The following is a 21,649-nucleotide window of genomic DNA, read 5'->3' as shown; positions in this document are numbered from 1 at the left end:
TAGGTGAAGTATACGGATTCATCGCTACAGTCGCCGTTAGATAACAGGCTGGTTTAACAATTGCAAATTCGTCACGGTGATTCCTCCGACTCTTTCGAATAACTTCTTGTAATTTCTGCTTTCTCGCTTACACAGTCGCGTGATAACTCGCTGCTCGCGTAAGGCTTTTCCGGACTTCTTGAAACTCAAAAAGAAGCAAATCGTATTTGTTTGTATTTGCAAGCAGAAAGAAAAGACGGGAGAAAATAAAAACGTTCATTTAAAGATAGTTTATTTTAACAGTAATGTTAAAAAACATGGGATGTCTCTCGATTATGACTAATTATGGTTAAGAAAGACTAAGTCGAAACGTTCCTTTCGATTATTATTGAAATAAATAAGTTTTGATGGGACATCTTTATTTATTTATTTTTTTTGCTCATTTATTTCTATTTTTCTCATGTTCATTATTCATGACTGAAAAGCGTGATCTCCATTTAATGCTCTATCCTAACTGTCTTGGCAAAGATAGTCTTGGTGATTTATCATTGCTTACTAAGAGATTGTGATTAATTAAAAATCGGATCTGTTTAATCTGATGAGTAAATATTTGGGAGAAATGGAATATAATAATTGTAAGACGTCCAAGAAATATCTGATCTTTTTTAAAATATTTTATCAAAAATAAAATGTGCATAATTATAAATCTCTTTTTGAGAGGGATATAAAGCGGAAAAAATGTAGAAAATATAAAAGATATAAACTGCAATTGTATTTCTGAATTTAACATAAATTAAGATATATATATAAAATTTGCACTGTAATCCAGTATGACCTGTAGATGTAATTTGATTTTGAATCTTTCAAGTTGAAAGCATCATTATTCTTAATTTTAAACTACTATTATTTTTAGAAAAAGAAATTATTTTATTTTTAAGAAGTAAATTAAAATTTATCCAATAAATTCGTGATCGTAATTTTTGATGAATTTATGTAGTTGATAACAATTTTATAGTAAATTTTTATATTTTCATAAAAGAATGTTTATTGTAGAATATTTCGTGTTAATTGTATAAGTTGAATTTTAAAACTTGGATCTTTGACACAGCATGCAGAGACGCGCAACTCTTACGCCACGATCATCACACGTTCATTTTTATATTTCATCGAAAACGTATCCTATTTTATAATCGAGCGAGAGAGCATTTATTTTCCCCGCTTTCGTGCCGCGCGCCGTCCTCACTTGTTGGTCCTGCACGTTCGACGCGCGTGGACGGATGCGATATCAGGGAAAGTGAATAAGGATCTCCTCTCCGTTCCGAGAGAGAAAGTCCCTTCCTCTTCCTCCCATTGCCTCTCTCCGCGTGGTATTTCATTTTACTTTACCGCATTGCCTCTCTCCAACCCCTCAATCCGCGTTATTATCGTTCATTGATTTCGCTGATCAGGATGTAAACCGCTCGAATCAGCAATCCTACACGCTACCGTCGTAAACGTCAACGACACTTGTTGCGCCTTTTTCTTATTGACACGCGTTCAATCGAGACAAGAAAGCTGTTAGCAAACGAGACATCCTGTTCGCGATTCTAAAGATCGATAATGGACTGATTAATCGAGCGATCAGGAACACATGACACTCGATTCTTCAACATGTGTTCTTGTGTATAAAAGAATTTATATTTGGGAGAAATGGAATATAATATGGCTACAAGTTATAAGACGCGCGCGCACGTTCAAGAAATATCTGATCCTTTTCAAAATATTTTAACAAAAATAAAATATGCGACTATGACATAAATTTTTTTAGAGATATAAAGTAGAAAATGATTTTATTACTTTTAGAAAATAAAAATTATTTTATTTTATTTTAAAAGTACGAAATTCATCATTAGGCACGACTGATGTTAATTTTTTATCAATTTATGTAGCTGCATATAGTCATTCAATTTTATACTAAATTTTGATATTTTCCTTACATTTGCACTGAGAAGAAAAAATTACTTAATTATAATAAATATTTAAATATATCTCCTTTAAAAGTCAAATACGTTGAGAAAAAAATTACTGAATTAAAAAACATTAAGATTTGTTGGAATGCTTGCAGTGAAATATGTATAAAATGTAAATATATATTTATTTAGTAGAGAAAGAACTACTAATTTAATTCAACCATAATTTTTTTTCTCAACGAATATTTGACTTTAAAAGAAGATTGTAAAATATGTCGCATTTATTGCATCTGCAATTATTATAAATAAATTAATATTTATTTGTAAAATCTATTAATATAAAGTTTATTTTACATTGTTTAAACAAAATAAACTCCATTCTATAAAGTATGAAATTTACACGGAAATCTGCAAATTATTCTTGGTAAAACATCATCCTTATCGACTTACATTGTCAGCTGATCCGTTATATTAATCAGCATACTATTACACTTCATTCTATACTTCCTGCGTAGTTCGCTCTTGTCCATATATTTCTCTCCAAGCAGTAGATAATATCTCATTATTATGTCATTCTGAGATGAGAACATATTCGCACTTCATCTTGATGCGACGTCTTGTGTAATTCCTAGCCTCGCGAGAAATGATATATCAGGATATCTCTTTCTAACGTAACACTCTCTTTTATCCTCGCAAATGAAACGTAATTACGAGCTGCTATAGCGCGTGTGCAATCGGCAAACATACTTATTCATTCCTGGAGGATATGCACTGTTACAGTTTGTGCAATACTCTGAGTTATGCATACCATATTTTCATAATCGTTTCCTTATGTTGCAATGACATTTTGTCGGCGACAGTGAGTGCAATTGCTGAGTTCGCTGAAAGATGCACGCGTTCGTCATAGTCACGTTTGTCGAGAAACTGTTTCCGTATCGGTAATTATTACGCTCACTTTAGATTACATTTTGAAACACTACAATGACAACAGAATTCAGAGTAATTGAGCGATAAAATTCATATCTTCAAACTTAATTTAGAATCCCCAAAAAATTTATATGTACGGTAAAATGTCATAGAATTTATTGTATCGATATAAGTTGTACCATGCTTTTTAGATTATACATTTTAAAACAATAAAATGACAACAGAATTTATAGTAATTAAATGGAAAAAATGTAAAATACCTTTAAAATTAATTTAGAAGTCATTGTATTGGTAATTATTGCAGTGCTTATTTCAGATTTTGTCTTGAAATAATACAGTGACAACAGAATTCTAATTGTAAGTACTTGAGCGGAACAAATTGATATCCTTAAAATCAATTTAGATTTCCAATACAGTAGAGCCTCCCATATCCGAGCTTCCATTATCCGAATACTTTAATATCCGAACGTTCTATTATCCGAATGTCGTAACATATTGTGAAATTAATTTCGTTTTCTTTACGTAAAGAATTTAAGTTTTTTTGAATATATAAAGTTCTTTTTGTTAAAAATTTAAGTTTCTGTTTGAATAAATAAAATTTAATAAAAATATGTATGAAAATATGTTTATTCCATTATATTCGAAAATTCTCTTATCCGAACAATTTTGTGTCCCTATTATTTCGGATATGGGAGGCTCCACTGTATATTCAAAATATCTATATATAAACGATGAAACATCACAAAACAAATATTATAAAGTAATACTTTTTTTTTTAATAATGCATTCTACGAAATGTGCTATAGCCTATATGGACGCGTAAACAGATGTGTAATAAAAATGCAAAGAAGACATGATTACACTCCTGCAATCTCTCCTGCGACATTATCGAAAGGTCAACACGGGACTTGTTGCATTGCCCACGGATATTTCTGTATTTGCACTTAAAAGTCGTATATATTATGACTATCTCAGGCATTTAGTTATGTAATTGACTATAATATATGCAATGGAGTAGAATATAAATATATATTTGTACAATCATTTCACATCATTACAGCAGACGGAGATTCAGAAATACATAACAAATGACAAATTATTTCCAGCGAAACTTAGTTTCGTAGAGTACCAACTCTTAAGCGCGCAATCGCACTAGCTTGTTTAAATGTTGAAAATAAAAAAGAAGCCGACAAGAATGATATTTCACGTAATCTTCGCCGAGGAAAAGACGTTACTAAATTCACCAGAGGCCTGTAGACAAAGGAACAATCAGAGAATGGATAATGTTCGGAGATGAAGGCAGGTTTAACCTTTGCCATAATAACGGCGATAATAAATCGTGACGGTAAAGAGCTTCGCGCGCGTGAAGCCTGAGAAATCGCAAATAGCGACGTCAAAATTCTTCCCTCTTCACGTTACTTTTTTTTCCAGTGGTCAAAGATGAAGATCATTTGATCGTTATCTTCCTTCCGCAATGACGATAACGGTTTCGCTGCGGCCGAGGGTGGCGGCAAGTGTCAACGATTGCAAGAACGACGGAGGTCGGGAGAAACGGGAAATTCCTGACGGAATGTCGTCGCGATCAAGGATGACCGGTGAACCGGGCAAGAGATCACTCTCGATTAGAATCTTACGTAGGCGCAGTCGTGAAAGTATTGCCCATACACGTGCGCTCGCGGATACGCGCACGTGTATCCTCGCGTATTTGTCTCCGATCAAAAACATTCCTCTCTGATTATCATGTCTATTGTAATTAATGTTACCGTTTGATTTATTTTATTATGTTCTCTTTCCGCTGAGTTCAATGTCGATTTTCCAGATGAAATTCATAGTTATAAGAACGATTTATTGTTAAATTACAAAATTATTGCAATTCCAGTTTTATTCTTCTCTTTTTGGGTTTTTTGAGACGAGTTTATTTTAAATTGTTTACGAAGAGAATTTTATCTTAGAATTTACTTTTAAAATTTTATTAGTAACAAGGGACAACGTGGTGTTAAAGAATTTTATAATAATTTTAAAGAACTTTAGTATTATTTTAGTAAAATAATAAAAAATTACACTAAAATTTTACTAAATTTTTACTAAATTTTATTAAAATAATAAGATCTTTTAAATACCACGTTGTCCCGCTGATTTTCAAGGGTAAACTCTGAGAGAAAATTTTGTTCACGTACTGTACTTCATTTCAAATGTTATCTTATGAGCAATTAATTTAATATTAACTTTTTTATTGTAATAAATTTGCAGGTTCATTTTGGAACGAAAAATGTCTTGTGCCCATGACATTTCCTTTTCTTTTCAGACTTCTAAGAATAGTGTCGTTTTACGCGAGCCACCGACGTGCTTTCGTTTTTTTCCTCTCCTTCTCACCTTCCCTTTCGTCGTTCGTGGCCAAAACGTGGCGTCTCGGTGTCAGGACGCGGCTCGGATGTTCTTTGTGAGTGAAATGTTCCTCGTAAAGGCCTCAAGGCCGACCAGATGCCACCTCCTCTCACTTTCCTGTGCCTGTCGTATACCTTTGCTCTTACGAGTACCGTCGCGACCACCTTTCTCTCTCTCTCTCTCTTTTTCTCACTTGTTTCTTTTCGTTTCTAGCATTTTATTCATAATCTCTTTCTCGTATATCTCAGCGATTCGCGGTCCTCTTATTTCGCGATCCGCAACACGATCCAAGGCTCTGCGCAGGACAACCAAAACCACAAATCCCCTCTATGAGCCCCACCCGATGAAGTCCATGATGAACTTTAAAGTTCAGCGCTCTCGTGCTCGCGGCCGAATTATAGGTCATGTAAACGCCAACGTTTCGATTAGTTTTGGACGGCAGTCATAGATTTGTATCGTAACCTGTCGATCGTGGCTTTCCATCTTTCAGATCCTTTGTGCCGAAAACCCAATGTGGTCAATACGAGAGTCGGTATGTCAATATGTGTTGAGACGTGCTATTGCATCGCTAATATTGAACGACGGCGAATGACCGCCGCTGTCTCACTCTAAAGATTTGTTAGTTATGAATAATACAGTTTGTATTGGCATTACTACCAGTAGCTGTACTAAGAAGAAAGTATTTGCTATTTATAACTGCAACTGAACTGATTAAGTGACGGGAACTGATCAAGATAATTATATTTAATCGCTCTATTTTTATAATTGTTATTACTATAATGTTAATAATCATAATAACACATAATATATATTGATAAAAAAAGTGGATATCAAAAATTACTATAATTTATAATTTTTTTTATGTCAACTATATTGAAACTATAGTAATTGCAACCATTTTTTGTCAGTAATTTTATTATTACTAACATTACCTATAGCAGTAATGATTATAAAAATGAAGTTTCTATAATTAACACATTGAAAATACGTTTGATAGTAATAATCAAACCTAGATTATATAGTTATCAAGTTTTCGTGAAATACTTTTAATTAAATATTGAGTTAATAATAATCAAATATTTTAGTAATATTTAGTAATCATTTAATAACCGTTTAATAACCGATACAGTTACAATTCTTATTTTTGTTTATTATTAATATAATTAATAAATATTAATAAATATTTAGTCAATGCCGGAATATTTAATGGAAATTATTTCACGAAAGCATAATTATTATCACCAAAATCTTTTCAGTGCATTTAATAATAGCCAAAAATACGAAATACTTTTTTCTAAACGTATATTTAATTAGAATGCGCTTCATCACTTCATGGTAGTTATAACGACAGTTTAAGCATGTCGACTCGTTTAAGCACGTTACTTTTTTAAAGATGGAATCGCGTTTTCCTCCGATCGTGCCGTTCGAGACATTTCTGTATCTCGTGAGTTCGGGCGTGTAAGAGACATTTCGATGGGGGTGAAAGGCATTAAACGCGAGCGTTGTGAAGAGGTCGTGATTGGATTATTTATCGGCAATAAAGTGGGTCGGTCGTACCAAAAACTTTCGGAGTTTCGGGAGTGGTAGGTAATGCGGTACTTTTCGTGCGCCACACTCGCATAATGTAAGAATGCGGGAGTGCACGCCCCGTACGCCTCCAACATTCCAAAGTTCGTCGTAGGACGTTTTCTCCCGTGTGCACATTCCGCGAGGATGCGTGTGCATTATTTTTACACGGCTCGACCGTTTGCGAACTGTGACGGGACAATAATGGTGAACGTGCTAGGCGTTCAGCGCCGATCGGATGAGTCACAAATTGAATATGATTTGCTACGAGATTACCTAAATCTCATACTACGAGTTACGCGTTTAGGTTTATTTTCTGAGTTCCCAAAAAATAAAATAATAAAAAAGTATTAAAAAACAAAAAATAATAAATTTTTACGTGATTAGATAAAAATATAGCGTGGTTTAAACAGAACGTTTAAAAGGAATTAGTCTTTAGATATATATACAAATATTTAATTGCTTTAATTATTAATTATATTCGAATATATGCAGTATAAATATTAAAAAAAAAAATTAGAATAAATTATATTTTCATTATGTGTTAGCAACTCTCTTTCCGGAAGAATAAAATTACAAGTCACAAACAAAATGTTTTGCAATTGTTGTCGTACACAATTAAGATGCACCTACTGGCATAGCCTAGCGACGTTCATTTTCTTTCAATTGCATCTCATCTTTGTTCTGATGAACAATGAGTTATTGTATTTTTTTCGTGCGATCATTAAAGTATATCTCATAATAAGACGAGCTTAACAATACATCTATATTATGTAATTACAAGGATATGTAAGAGATAATTGATTGACAGTTACTCTGACCAATGTCACGATTAAGAATAGCATTTTCTTATCTGTACACAAAATAAAATTTAATCGTCAAATTCTATTCAAAAATACATAACAGTTAACAAATATTTTATTGCAAATTATACAAAAATATTTAAAATATTGATTTATTTTTATTAATTATTTAAATAAATTAAATTAAATTATTTTGATTTGAATTAAACAAATTGAAGAATTTTTGCTATTTTATTTGCAATTATTTTATATTTGTATGACAAATAAAAAATATTTCCACATTTTTTTCTTTCCATTTTCTGAATTTAATCATTGCAATTTAAACTATCTTTGATGTACAATATAAAAAGATTACATATAAAAAAGTATAAATTTACACATGCAATTTAGTTTGCATATTGATTTTAAATATTCTATTTGATTTTTATGCAAGTAACAATTTATATAATTACCTTACTGAATTAACGATATCATATCGTTTTATAATAATAAGATTTTCACAATGTAAAAATAATTGAGAGGCATGGAATAAAGTCGCTTTCCAGAAAAACTTTATTGTCATATTAATTTACATTTATACAATAAGTGATTTAGGTGCTTGACGGACAACATATTTTGCTATGTACACATCACTTTTCTATCATCCCTTTAACATGCACGCGTCGATCAAAGCTTACTATGGCTAAGGGAAAGATCTTGTTCCTTTCGATTAATATACGGAAAGAACAGTTTCACTACATCATCTAAAAATTTAGCTATAATAGATACAGATCTCAAAATAGTTTCATGTTGGTCTATCAAAATAATTATGTAGGTTGCTCAAGCATGATGATTTTTTGTTGTAATAAGTTTTGATATTCTAGCAATCAGCACAGACGTCCAATAGAATTATTTTGATGGTTCAACATAACTATTACAATATTTTCTATATTTCAGCAAAATCAATCTTTCCGTGTACCTGTCGTATGTCAATACTCGTACCTCACCTTTCGGTTGATCGTTCACATTTTTAACATAACCGCGCGTAAGACATAAATGAGGTGTCGCTCTTCAAGAAAGACGTGATGTCTCCATACGATTCGTGTCCAAAATGTGTTAAAATCCTTATTTAGTGCGTCAATTGTGCGTCGAAAGTCCGCGTTAGGCGGAAATCGGAACTACGCTTCACAGTATTCCTACGAATTCGGTAAGTAAGATCGCTTTTACATAATTGTACAATGTGAGAAAGACGACGGTTTTCGGACGTTGACCGATTGTCAAATTCGATTGTTGCGCGTTCTAAGAAATTAACAAGTTTCGGCAACTCTCATTGCGAATTGGCGATCATTTTAACTGCGCCTGCGGTAGGAGCTAGCTTTGGTGGGCTTTACTTGGATCTCCTCCCGCTGGGTCTCTTCGACTTCCTCAGGAATAGTCTTTCCTCTTCCGCCGAACCTACCGCGTCCTGATGTTCTTGCCTCGTTAGCCGCGCTTGTCGTAGCCTTGCTACGATTGCTTGTGCTAGCTCTAGAAATATATCAGGTGGATATAATATACACGTCTTACTAAAAGAAACGTATGACGTTTAAAACAATTATTTTTATAAAATATTCTCTTAAAATGGAATTATACATACAGAGTCATTCTCCTGTTATGAAGAGCAATTATTCATTTTTTGGTTTTTTTTTAGTAGCGGTTATTTTTATACATTCTTAACCACATCTTAAAATCAATTTATTATTTATTTAAATCAAGTAATATTTATTTAAAACAAATTTTTGTGTATACACAGAAAAATATATATTTGAATTAAATAAATATTACTTATATCAAATATTTCATAAGATTATATCTGCAAATCTATCATAAGTTTATCATAAAAATCAAATTTATTTAAAATATATTCTGAGTTCTTATGAGTAATTTATTACATCAATCAAGAATATTAAATAAAAATGAAAATTCGATTTGCTTCTTATTCTGACTTTTTTCAATACAATTTTATAATATTCTTTAAAAGAGTATATTCTTTTTTTTCAGTATATAATAATAAATTTTTCTAAAATTTGCAATAAATATATTTTAAGACGATTATAAAAAAAAATACTTTTTGTTAACATTAACCGTTACTTACTAGAAAAAAAATAAATTGAATAAACGCTTTTCTTGACAATATTTTTCTGTGTGTAGTTATATGAGAAACCTATTTGGTTAAATAAAAAATAAAATTTGAGTCAACAAAATCTTTTGTTTGAACATGAACAAACTAATGCTGTGGCTGATGTAACAAGATAATTTGATTAGAAAATTTGATAATATTAAAAATTTAATTTATAATAAATAAAATTTTTAAATATAAGGCCAAATTTTTTGAAAACTATATTCAACAAAGTGGTGATACTTTGGGGAGGGGGGGGGGACGCTGGGCGTCCCTCTATCAATAGTGCCCATACCGCATTTTGCGGCATACATTGCGAGGTGAACGTAAGTACTTCTCATTGCTAATTACTATTTGATAAAACAAACAAATTCATGCAAACAAAAAATTTAGTTATCAAAAACAGTGTACTTGTTTGTAACATTTTACTTGATTTTGATTACATAATTTTTTGTTAATATAAATAAATTATAAATTCAATCAAACAAAATGGTCCAGTCAAAAAAATTTTGTTTCATTCAACCAAACGAGTCTCTCAGTACAGAATATATTTTTTCGAAATATTGCATTACTTTGACTTGGGTGTGGTATGTTCCACTGCGGAATTTGTGGCAGCAGTTTCACGTGAATGACTACTGGGACCGGTTTGAGCTCTTCGCCTCTTTAAGGCAGCCAAAAGATCTTCGTTTGATCTAAAATTAAGTATGCATTTAAAAATCTGTATTTATTAATGATTTGGGTATCAAAATATGTACAGAATATTTCAGAGGAAATTAAGTCGTAAAAACTGGTCTAGCCTTCCTAAAGCAGTATCTTCTTATTTCTCGGAAACTAAACGGATTAAATCATCTTACAAGCTTGTAGCTTATTAAAATTGTTTTTTTTATTTTTCTTGTAATGCGGTTTGGAACATAAAATCTCTAATATAAAGCGATATACCTTTCCAGCCAATAATTACGAAATCTTCAATTGCAATGTTGACAGATGTTTCATAAATCTTTTTACATTTTCTTTTACACTAATAAGGTACCCAAAAGATAAGTGACGTAGGAGGGTTTAATTCTAGCATTTTAGTTTCATAAATTTTATTGTTTAATATGTAAAATATATAAAAAATTAATATATAAAAATATATTTTATTATTGAGTTTATCAATTTATTTTATAGTTGTGATTTCTTTCCTACGGGATCGCGTCTAAATCCTATTGTTACTGTCTACTGTGCCAGTCTTAAGGCCCGATTTTTCAGATGCTCGTTTTGTGTTATGTTGCAAAAACATTAACTTATTAGAAAACACGAAAGAGTATTGTAAAAACCGCTGTATCATCTAACAGAAGGTACTTTCTAATTTGCACTTGTGATCATTTTTAGCTTTTGTTTAAGAAATATTGCTCAGAAACAAAGTAGTATGGCATTATCGATACCTTTTCTTCATTACATAAATAATTATACCTGAAGGGCCTGACGCCACCATTATTTCGAAGTTTCTTCGCAGATTCAGTCGTCGTCGTAGGCACTTCCTGTTCCTGAGTTTCATCAAGCGGATCTTCATCTACCAGCTCTTCTTCGGGTACCTGTTCTACTGGCTTCGACGTCGTTGATTGTGCCTAGAAAGGAAAAAAAGAGAAAAAAGATTAATCTAAATAAAAGTAAGATGTTGAATTTATTTTGATATTATTTTTGATTGATTTCAAATATTGCAGTACAATATTTTAATACAAAAATAAAAAAATGGACTCACTGGTGCTTTCTTTTTTCCTAAATTTGCTACATTGACGCGTCCCCTCGAAGCTAGAAGACCGCCCAGTCGACCAGGTGCTGGCTTAGTTGGCGCTGGCGTCACCGGCGCTGCTGGCTCCTCCTCGTAATCATACTCTTCTTCGACTGATTTGCAAACGGCTATTATACAGAGGGCTAATATTCTGCGAAGAACAAGTTTATGTGCATCATAATTTCTGACCATATTATCATTTTCGAATTTACTTTATCTTCGAATGTTATACTGCTGGTCAAAAAATTGACTACAAATAAATTTTAAATATTCCAGTGAAACATTACTTAAAAGTTCGATTCATGTTTTACTCAATATTTTTTCTTAATTTAAATTAATTAAAATAAATAGGCATTCAACACAGTTTTCATCAACATAGTGTTGTTTAATTAAAAAAAAAATAGACTACTTAAATAACACTTTTTCAAAATTAGAACGATAGACTCTTTTAGAAGTAAAAAAGTTTCTATGAGCCAATCATAGTCATTCCATTCTTCAGAGAAATGCTTATAATTGGCCAGTTTTGTAACATCGTTGTGGTTATTTGGCTAATAACCATAGATATATTAGACAGGCTCACCATTTATTCGTTCGACTCGCCTAAAGTTAATTGAAATTAGCAGAACGGCAAATAAAATAGCAGGTAATGTTGTCTTTTTCTGTCCTTTTTTGTGCATTATTGACAGAAATACACGATAGTTGCCCAGATAGCCAAATGAAAACCCAGCAAACAAAAATGAATTAAATAGATATCAATTCAACTTTTTGATTTTTCAAACGCACTTTAGATTTTTCAAATACATTTGAATCCAAAAATAATATAATATGGACATGAATCCATCCAAATTCAAAATAATAGATAGCTCGTTTTGTATTTTTTATTTATTTAAAACCAGAATAATATAATGAGGACATGAATTCATTCAAATTCAAAATAATTAGTACATTTCGTATTTCAATACATTTAAGTCCATTTGAATCCAAAAATATTCCTACTAAAGGGAACTCTACTACGCGAACTCGGATAAATTGAAATTGCAATTTTCAATTCGTTTGAATATATTTCTGTTTGCTGAAAACAACATGTTGTCATTATACTGGCACGCATGCCGCATTCAATTTCGGGAATCTATCTAAGGATAAGATGTTTCCGTAAATTGCCTGTTATTTGTTCTCCTATTGTTAACACAGTTCCACGTTAGATTCTGATGTCAGAAAATTGACAAATTTACAACACACGTACACTGTATTAATTTGTCTGATGTGCTAAAGTTCGTTTGGCTATCTAGGTGTAACTTGTATTTCTGAGAATTTCTGTGATGTTCAGAAAAGGGCAGAAAAGGATAGTATTTTCTGCGATTTCGATCCTCGCCTTTCTGCCAACTTCATAAATAAATAGGTAGCTAATGCTGAGTTTATCTTATATGTCTGTAAACGTTATTGTGTATAAATATCGTGCATCGACAGCTGCAAGATTGGTATTTACCGTCAATTTTTATTTTAAGTTCAGTTTCTAATATGACTCTGTGATTGACTGATGACGTTTTAAGTCAGTACCTAAGTACATAGCAAAAACATTTTTATTTTAAGAAAATCCGTATTTTCAAAACATTGAAAAGAAATTAAATAGTATTAATCCAAGAATGCGAATGCACACGTAGTTTTTAGCAAACGGTTTTTCTGACCGAGAAAAAAGTGCCAAGACATCGAACGATCGTGTGAAATCCGTGGCAATTTATGCTGTCGCTATTTACGCTCGAAAAAAAGTGTGTTATTTAAGATAGCAGCGTAACGCCGTCGCGAAACAAGTTTACGGCGTTTATTGCGGTTAAATTGACAGGCTGCACTTAGAAGACAGCGGAATACGCAGGTTGATCGGACTGTTGCCTAGAGAACTTTGTAGCTGGTGCGCGAGATTGTACAGTTGTTAAAGATTTAAAATGAGCCATTTTATGTATCGTGAAACTCATTTCTTACATAACGCACATCGTGACTTTTACTATTTTTAAGATCTTCATTCAAGATCTTTTTTATTAGAGAGTAAGATTGCTTAACATCCATTTTACGTACAAGTTTTGGCTTGAGTTTCTTCGTTAAATTTATTTAATTCTGTTAATTCCGTTTAGTTAATACTGGTTTAAATCTATTTAGTTTCATATAATTTGCACTTAACGGCTGCTCCATTTAACTCTCTTCAACTCTCGTTTCTAATTTTAAAGACTTTTCTTGAAAGAAATAAAATTTTCATCTTTTTAACACCCATCCATTTCTATTTGAGAGAAACCGATTGTTCTAGTTTCTTCTTTGTAATGGAAACAGATCGAGCGAATTCGTACACGCGAATTTTGCCCAGGACGCACGCAGGACGGTCGTTCGGCAACGCAACTTTCGCCAGGATCGAAAAAGGAATCCGAGGACGAGAGATCCTACTCGCGACGTGCGCTGCAACGATTATTACGTACGCTCGGCGCGGAGCTGCCCGCTCGTTCGCATGTTCGCGTTCGCTCGTAGTAGATCCGCGTATATACCAGGTGGATTTTGACCTGTGACATTCACGTACACGGGACTCACTTTCTCTGCACGGTTCTCGTGCAACTCGCGCGCCGCGGCGCTCGGGATTGGCCCCGCCGCGCCGCGTCGTCACGACGGGACATTCATACGTGAGGCGGCTCACAAATGTCAAGAAAACCAGCCGAACTCCGGGCCCCGGGTAAAGAAAGGGGGAGAAATTTCGAGGGATTCGCGGGAGATGATGAGATCGGTGCGATCTCGCTCGATAGATCGCTGGACGATTGCGAAAGCCCCAATTTGAAACCCAAATTGGAGCGAGAACAGGGATAACATCTTAGACATTTGAAGATAATCGGATACCGTCGCTGTTCGAAAAACGTGTTATTTTTTTAAATCTGAAGAATACTTTTTAATATTAATTTATTATCTTCAGTAATATATCAGTAATATATAAATTATTTTTGTTTCTTTTGTAAATAAATCCATGAAATTGAAAACTGTACACAGATAAAGGGAATTTTCTTTTAGAATTTATCTGAAAAAAAAACCGTGGGACAAAATAAACTTTGCAGAATTTTATTATAATTTTAGTAAAATGTACTAATCTTTAATCATATTTTATTAAAAGTATGGCAAAAATTGAACCGAGAGCAGGCACACCATCTCAGGCATTCGAAAATATTTGGATAACAATACCGTTGCTATCGTTCAAAGAAACGTATTATTTTTTTAAATCTGAATATCTTCTAATATTAATTTTTTATCTTCAGTAAAATATCAGGGGATAATTGTTTTTGCTTCTTATGTATGAATTCATGCACACAGGCAGAATTTTCTTCTAGAATTTACCTTAGAGAAATGATGGTAGTCGTGGGACAAAATGGACCTCAAAGAATTTTACTATCATTACATTATATCATATTATACAATATTATGTTATAAGAATTTTTTTATTTTAATAAAATTTATATACATGTATATATTTAATTAAATTTTACTAAAATTTTACTAAAAGATTTTTTACAAAAAATATAATAAATAAAATTCTTTGAATTGTATAGTTCTTCAAAATTATATTTGTCTCACAACTACTATAATTTTGAGCAAATTTTAAGAGAAAGTTTTTTCTGTGTACAGAGATCAGAAAATAATTTTATGTTGGACTATCAAAATTATTATATGAATCATTCAAACATAATGATACTGCTGCAATAAGTTTTAATCTTCTAACATTAATAGAATTAGTAGTATAATAGAATTAAAAATCTTTACTACAGTTAGAATTTTATTTCATCAATGCAAAATGATCGTCGATTCACAAGGAGGATTGGTTCACATTGGTTTGAGATTAATTCATTCATTTAATGCCTCATTCATTAATTATAGACGTGCTTACACAAATGGATTGGCATTAGCCACGTGGGACGTAATGATCGGCTAAAGACGTACTTGAATTCTTTGCAAAATATTTATAGAAACCCTACGTATTTATTTTTATTGTGTCTATTTTAAAATGATTTGGACAAAAATTTTCGTAATACAAAACTATGTTTAATGGTTCACAAAATTTATTCAACAATTTCGTACTTCAAACGTAAAATAAATAATTCCAAACAGACAGTCGACATTTCATTTACAATGTCATTGTATTCGCGTCCTCAATTCCCAACAGACATTTAGGATTTATATTACATCATGTCCAAACTTGGTCATTGCTTGTGCAGAATTCGTAAGCAGATTCCCTAATGTATTTATTGATTAATAGCGTCGTCTACAAAATAATTTTGACGAAGTGTTTCAAGATTACCTTGTATTATCTATGTATCTATCTTGATCTATGTATCTATCTATTATTAACAAATTTCATGACAGTCTCAATACGTCTACAAAACTTTCACTTATAAAATATATTCTAATTGATTCTACGCGTTTCGCCATTTGATTAATTCACTATTACTATTTATGCACAGAAAGAACATGTTTGCAAAGTATCTAAGAAACTTAGCTGGATATGAAGATAATTTTATTGGATTATTAAAATAATTATGATAATGTCAAGCAATGCTATAAAATGTTTTAACACTCTAGTAATCAACTCGAGCTTTATACGAGTACATAATTATTTTAATGGTTTAATCAAATTATTTTCAGCTAGATTATTAGATAGTTTAGCAAAATTGTTCTTTCCGCGCAAGAACGAATAGAATGTGCTTTAAGCAAAGCGTAAAAAAGCAGCGAGTTTTACTATCACTATCAATAATATTTATATTAATATTTATATTAATATTTATTAATATATTATTAATATATTATTATGTGACACATATTAACTTCTTGAAGTGCAATTCCTTCGGGCAATTTTTTTATTTGAAGTTTTTTTATTTGAAAACGAGCACGAGTTTCGCAGCTAATATTAGCATTTTTCAACGTGTTAAGCGTCCTTTTTCACTTTCACAGAGTTTCGAGCTTCTCCTTCTCTTTCAAAGGTTGGCCTTTAGCAATTTCTTGACACAAGTTTCTTTATGCTTCTGGCTATAATTGCTGTTACCTCATTGCACAGAATTCCCTTTATTCGCGAGGCACGATCAAGCTCCTTGATGGAAGGACACGCACTGAAGGATAAAAATTGTTTCGCAGCCTGTTCTCTGTATACCAAGTTAATTGAAAATAACGTGTACCATTTATCAAATTGTGTCCCTCATATTGTGGATACGCTAGCCGGCGCTTCATTAATATTCCAGATGAATATTCTCGCTGTGTCGAGGATAAAAGTCCGACTTCAGAGTTCTTCGAAACGAAACGTTGTCGCTCATTATTCATTACGCGACATCACGCGATATCTTTTACCGTTAGCAAGGACATTTGCCGTCTACGCTTAACGGGATCAAAGTAATACAATCGGTACATTTAATTGAAGTGCAAACAATCGAAGATTAATAGTCTTATTCTTGTTCTCTTTGAGTGTTTTTTCGTTCCACTTTTGCTTCTAACAGTATATAATTTCTGCAGATTGTAATCCTTTCTTATTGTAAATTGTAATCTTTGCATATTCTATTTAGATACATGTTTATAAAAAATATATAAGATGTACAATTTCAAATGTAACTTTAATTAATTGTGCACTATAATATTACATTAAATTTCATATTATTGTAAAGAATAAGTAACTTGGTACTTTTCGGTATAAATAAAGTTAAAGTTAAGATATTATAATTATTCATCATTAATCTTGCGTTTTTCTTGAGAAATTAGATAAAACTTTGATGATGAATCGCTGAATAGTAAGAAGCATCTAATTTAAATCAGCAAGAAGATTGTAGCCATTAGTTTATCGATTCATGATTATTAAAAAGATGTAGCATTGCCTACATAATATGTCTAAATCCATTTGATGTCATAATATAAATGCTAATGTGATGATGTTGCTTGACGCGCGCTGGTTAAGTCTCATCGAATCGTCGTAACTTTTTAACTTTTCAAAATTGCGCCTATTTTTCCTCGTCATATTTTCTGATATTTAATTTAATATTTACCTTTTTTATTTTATATTTTTTCAATACATTTAACATTTTTATTTAATAACGTTATGTGATTTCTTCTTAAAAACTATTTCAGGAATACACAAAATGTTCTCGTTGGCAAAAGAGGAGTTTTCACGGTTTGAAAAAAAAAACAAAGCGTTGATAATTAATACAGATCAATCTTAGTGGAAAGTTAAGATAAAACGCAAAAGAAGTCGCGCAATTGATTTACCCGCCTGTGGAATCTGCGATCTACTTTTTCTTTTTATCGGCGAACCGGTTCACCGAGTAAACGAGAATAGCCACTCGGCGTAATTAATGAACATAATCCCCCGTTGTGCGCGGGGACTGCGAGACTGCGTCCGAATGCGGAATATATTTTCGCGTTAGCATAATACCGCTCGACGCAAATCTTGATTTATATCTCGCGAGTGAAGTAATTCATCGTCCGTCCGCGCGACCGCGTCGCGTCGCAGTGACGCGGGAAGATCACTGAACTTGCATAGAACTTCGCCTTGGAAGGAAGCGATTACATTCGCATTATATTCCGCCTGCAGGATGTCGTTAGCGTTTACGCGTGGGCTCGCGATTCCCTCCTATGTCCTGCATAAAGAAACCTTTCGTCGCCTTCGTACCTCTCATCTTTCTCTCTTGCCATTGTCCTCTCTAACACTTAGTAATTTTTCTGCATTTTAGTCTTCTCCTTTACGCCTTTACTTTTCTTCCAAGTTTGGTGAAAAAGATTTATTATGCGTGTCACGTTGTCAAATTGAAATTATGATTCTCCGTAACACAAGTTTCAACGCAAATTTTCATCAAAACGGCCAACGTAAGTTTCAAATACATTACTTTCACGGAAGGAATATTTCAATGCTCTTTTTTTTATTAAATAAAATTGAAACAGAAATTTTATTTGAAGTACAACTTAATAACGAATGTTTCGCATGAACTAAGATATAGAACTACACTTAAGTTTTTGTATATTTTTCTCTTCCGTCTTTTTTAAAATTAAACTTTCAGTTTTTACTGTCTCTTTTTCCTTTCTTCATTTCTCTCAGTTTATTTTAATATTTTTCATTCAAATCCTCTCATTCCTCTGACTGTAATGTGAATTTATACGCTGCGTCTGATATGTTTTTATTACACGTGCTTAAAAAAAAGGCTTTTACTTCGGGAGAGACATTGAAATGCAAATAACAAATGTCTCTTTCAGTTTTTCCTTCACGACTTGTGTAATACAGGAGCGAAGAAACACCGCCGCGCAATGCTTATTATTATAATGTCAAGGAGAGGCGACGGTAATATCCGCGCTCTAAAAATTTAGAATGCAAATCTGTAAAAGCAATTTTGTTAGACTATCAAAATAATTATGTTGAACGCTCGAACTGGTTGCTAGAATGTCGAAACTTTTCGCAGCACCGCTTGAACGTTATTTTCAATTATCTCGACGGACACTGAGAAAGTTATTTTCATCAAAATTTTTAGATAAATTCAGTAAAATCATTCTTTCCGCGCGTGATATTCATACGAAATTTCTTTTCACGTGTAAATGAACACGCGTTTATCAATCGATTTCAATAATAATCACCATTACGCGCTCTCACTCTCGCTATGGCTTTTCTAATCAATTTCCTGGTCAGAACCAGGAAAGAACTCCGAGCAGTCACTGCAATCGTTTCGTTTGCATAACGTATATCTGCATCCCGTTATTAACATTCGGCTCGCAGCCGCCGTTCGCGCCCGAGTATGAATCCGAACGAAATGTCGTCGAACGGGAGTGTAGCGTGCAGTAATCAATAGGCGACGGTTTATAAAACGTATGGCGATTGAATAACTTCTTGCGAAGTCAGGGCACGTGTTTTATAGTCGACACAACCGGTATGCATTATCCTCAGAGCGTGTGGAAACGCCGCGTTAAACGATCCAGGATATATTGACTATTAAGCGTCATAAATCGATCCACGTCCGCGCGATCGAAAGTTATCGACGCTTGCGGCAGCCGCAATTTCCGCGGACGTTAACAATTTCGATCGCGGGTAACGGGATGACAGATATTAAGTCTGAAACGACGTGTATCGATACAGCGTGCTGTACCTTTCAATCACGAATGTATAACCGGCCTTGGAATTATTCAGATTGTCCTACCAAAAGTGACCTATCGATAGCCTACGGTCGCGCGAAATTAACAGGTGGACGATTGAATTTGGTCATTAAGCATTATCAAACCCTTTAATCGCCCTTCATTTGTTGCTAAACAATGTAATGCATCTTAAATGCATCTCGCTTGGCAATTAATGCAATTCCTTTTCTTTAATTCTCGTGATTATTTAATTTTTCCGCGCGCGTATATCTAGACTTACAAAAGAAGAATCTTGCCACCTACCCCTGTTTATCATTATCGCGAAAACAGTCGTTTGAGGAGGAAAATAAAAAGTGTACGAATTGCAAAAGGACGGCCGCCTGTAATCACCGACGTGATTGCGATTTCATTATCATGGAATCTCAATGCGATATCAAAATAAATCCATAATCCGCAAAGATTCCCTTTGAATTGCATGAGAGGACCTTATAAATTATGGATTTCATTTTCGCGCTGTGCACCCCTCGATTATCGTCGGCGGACTCGGCGGACTCGGGAAGCGGTCGACGGTGGTACTCACGTGAACAGCGTAAGTTTCATGGTGTCGACGGCCTATAGGGCGGATTCACTCGGTCTCCTATGCGGATGCCCTTCTGCAGCTTGCGAGCGTGCGGGAACCACCGGTCTGCGGCCGAATCTGTTACCACTGGCGCGAGGCCCGCGAGGGAATGAATATCAGGCGACAACCTGGTGGAAGGAAACCGAAAGAGGCACACCACTGCAATCGCGGAGGCTGTGTACTTTGGAGTGCCGAGTCGAGTTCCCCCTTCTCTCTATATATATAGCACTCTCACTCTGGCAGCAACCACCCGTGGTAAAGCCGCGTCCGCGGTAGCGTGGTACGTACGTGTGATATACTCCGATATCTGATACACTCACCCCCTTACGCGTCGCACAATGTGTGTGCAATGTCGCGAACAGCCGGGCCTTTATACGCTGTCTCTCGCGCAAGCCGGCAAGTCGAGATTACTCATTTGCTTTCACTGTTAAATTAGTAGAGGAAAGTCACCAATACTGGTGTACCACTTTGTTTTCGAGTAATAGTTCTTAAACAAAAGTTGAAAATAAAACTTTATAAACATGAGTGCGAACTAGAAAGTATCTTCTATTAGAAGATATTTTCTTCAGCAGTTTTTAATACTGTTTTGTTTTTTGTAATAATTAGTGTTTTTGTAAAATAATTAATTCAAAAAAGGCCTCTGAGAAATTAGAATCCCAAAACTGATACAGCGGACAATAGCGGAATTCAGACACAGCTTGGAGGGAAGGAGTTATATATATATATATAACTAGAAAATAAATTAATAAACTAAGCAATAAAATATACATTTGTATGTATTAAACAAAGTTTATAGAATTAAAAGTTTAAAATCAAATCCTCTCTTTGTAAGCCATTTATGTAAACTTTTCTGGCATCTTATTAGTATATCGCGTCCAACGTTACTTTTTTTACCTTACAAAAATGTGAAAAACAAACAATAACTACAAAATCTTTAAATACAATTTTTTAATTCCTGAAATATCTGTCAACATTGTATTTGAAGATTTTGTAGTTATTGTTTGTTTTTGCGGAGAGGTGTGCCGGTAACCGGTTTAAGCTGCATAGTGATTTTATGTTTCAAACCGCACTGCAAAGAAATATAAAGAAAACAATTTTAGGAAGTTGTAAAATAATCCAGTATTATTAATATTCATTATTGTTTAAACTATGAAATTTGCATAAGAAAATTGTAAATATTTTTATTTTTCCAGAATTTATTTTTAATTGAATAGAGAACAAAGCTATAAAAGTATGAACTGAGTTTGTTTTATTTCTTTAATTATCTAAGTAGATATCATATTTTTATCAGCATTAATACACTGCAATGTTTAATTTTTAAAAAATAAAGGAATGCCACTTTAAGAGAGCTGCCAATATTGACGATTTTGCTTTAATGTCGAATTGCACCTAATTTGAATT

At 33.2% G+C, this 21,649-nt stretch overlaps 1 protein-coding gene across 1 annotated transcript; it reads right to left on the bottom strand.

The window, feature by feature from the left end:
- Nucleotides 1-8,138: 8,138 nt before the first annotated feature.
- LOC105204574 lies at nucleotides 8,139-20,568 on the bottom strand. Its single transcript, XM_011173701.3, has 5 exons — nucleotides 20,210-20,568; nucleotides 11,488-11,668; nucleotides 11,199-11,353; nucleotides 10,319-10,438; nucleotides 8,139-9,115 (listed from the first exon to the last, which is right to left on the bottom strand). Exons 1-5 carry the CDS (start codon nucleotides 20,227-20,229, stop codon nucleotides 8,938-8,940), a joined length of 654 nt encoding a protein of 217 aa, XP_011172003.1. The 5' UTR covers nucleotides 20,230-20,568; the 3' UTR covers nucleotides 8,139-8,937.
- Between the last annotated feature and the right edge of the window lie 1,081 nt (nucleotides 20,569-21,649).

The sequence above is a fragment of the Solenopsis invicta genome, chromosome 3 (assembly GCF_016802725.1).
Source record: "Solenopsis invicta isolate M01_SB chromosome 3, UNIL_Sinv_3.0, whole genome shotgun sequence".
Taxonomy (NCBI): Eukaryota; Metazoa; Arthropoda; class Insecta; order Hymenoptera; family Formicidae; genus Solenopsis; species Solenopsis invicta.
This window is presented reverse-complemented; position numbering and strand designations above follow the sequence as displayed.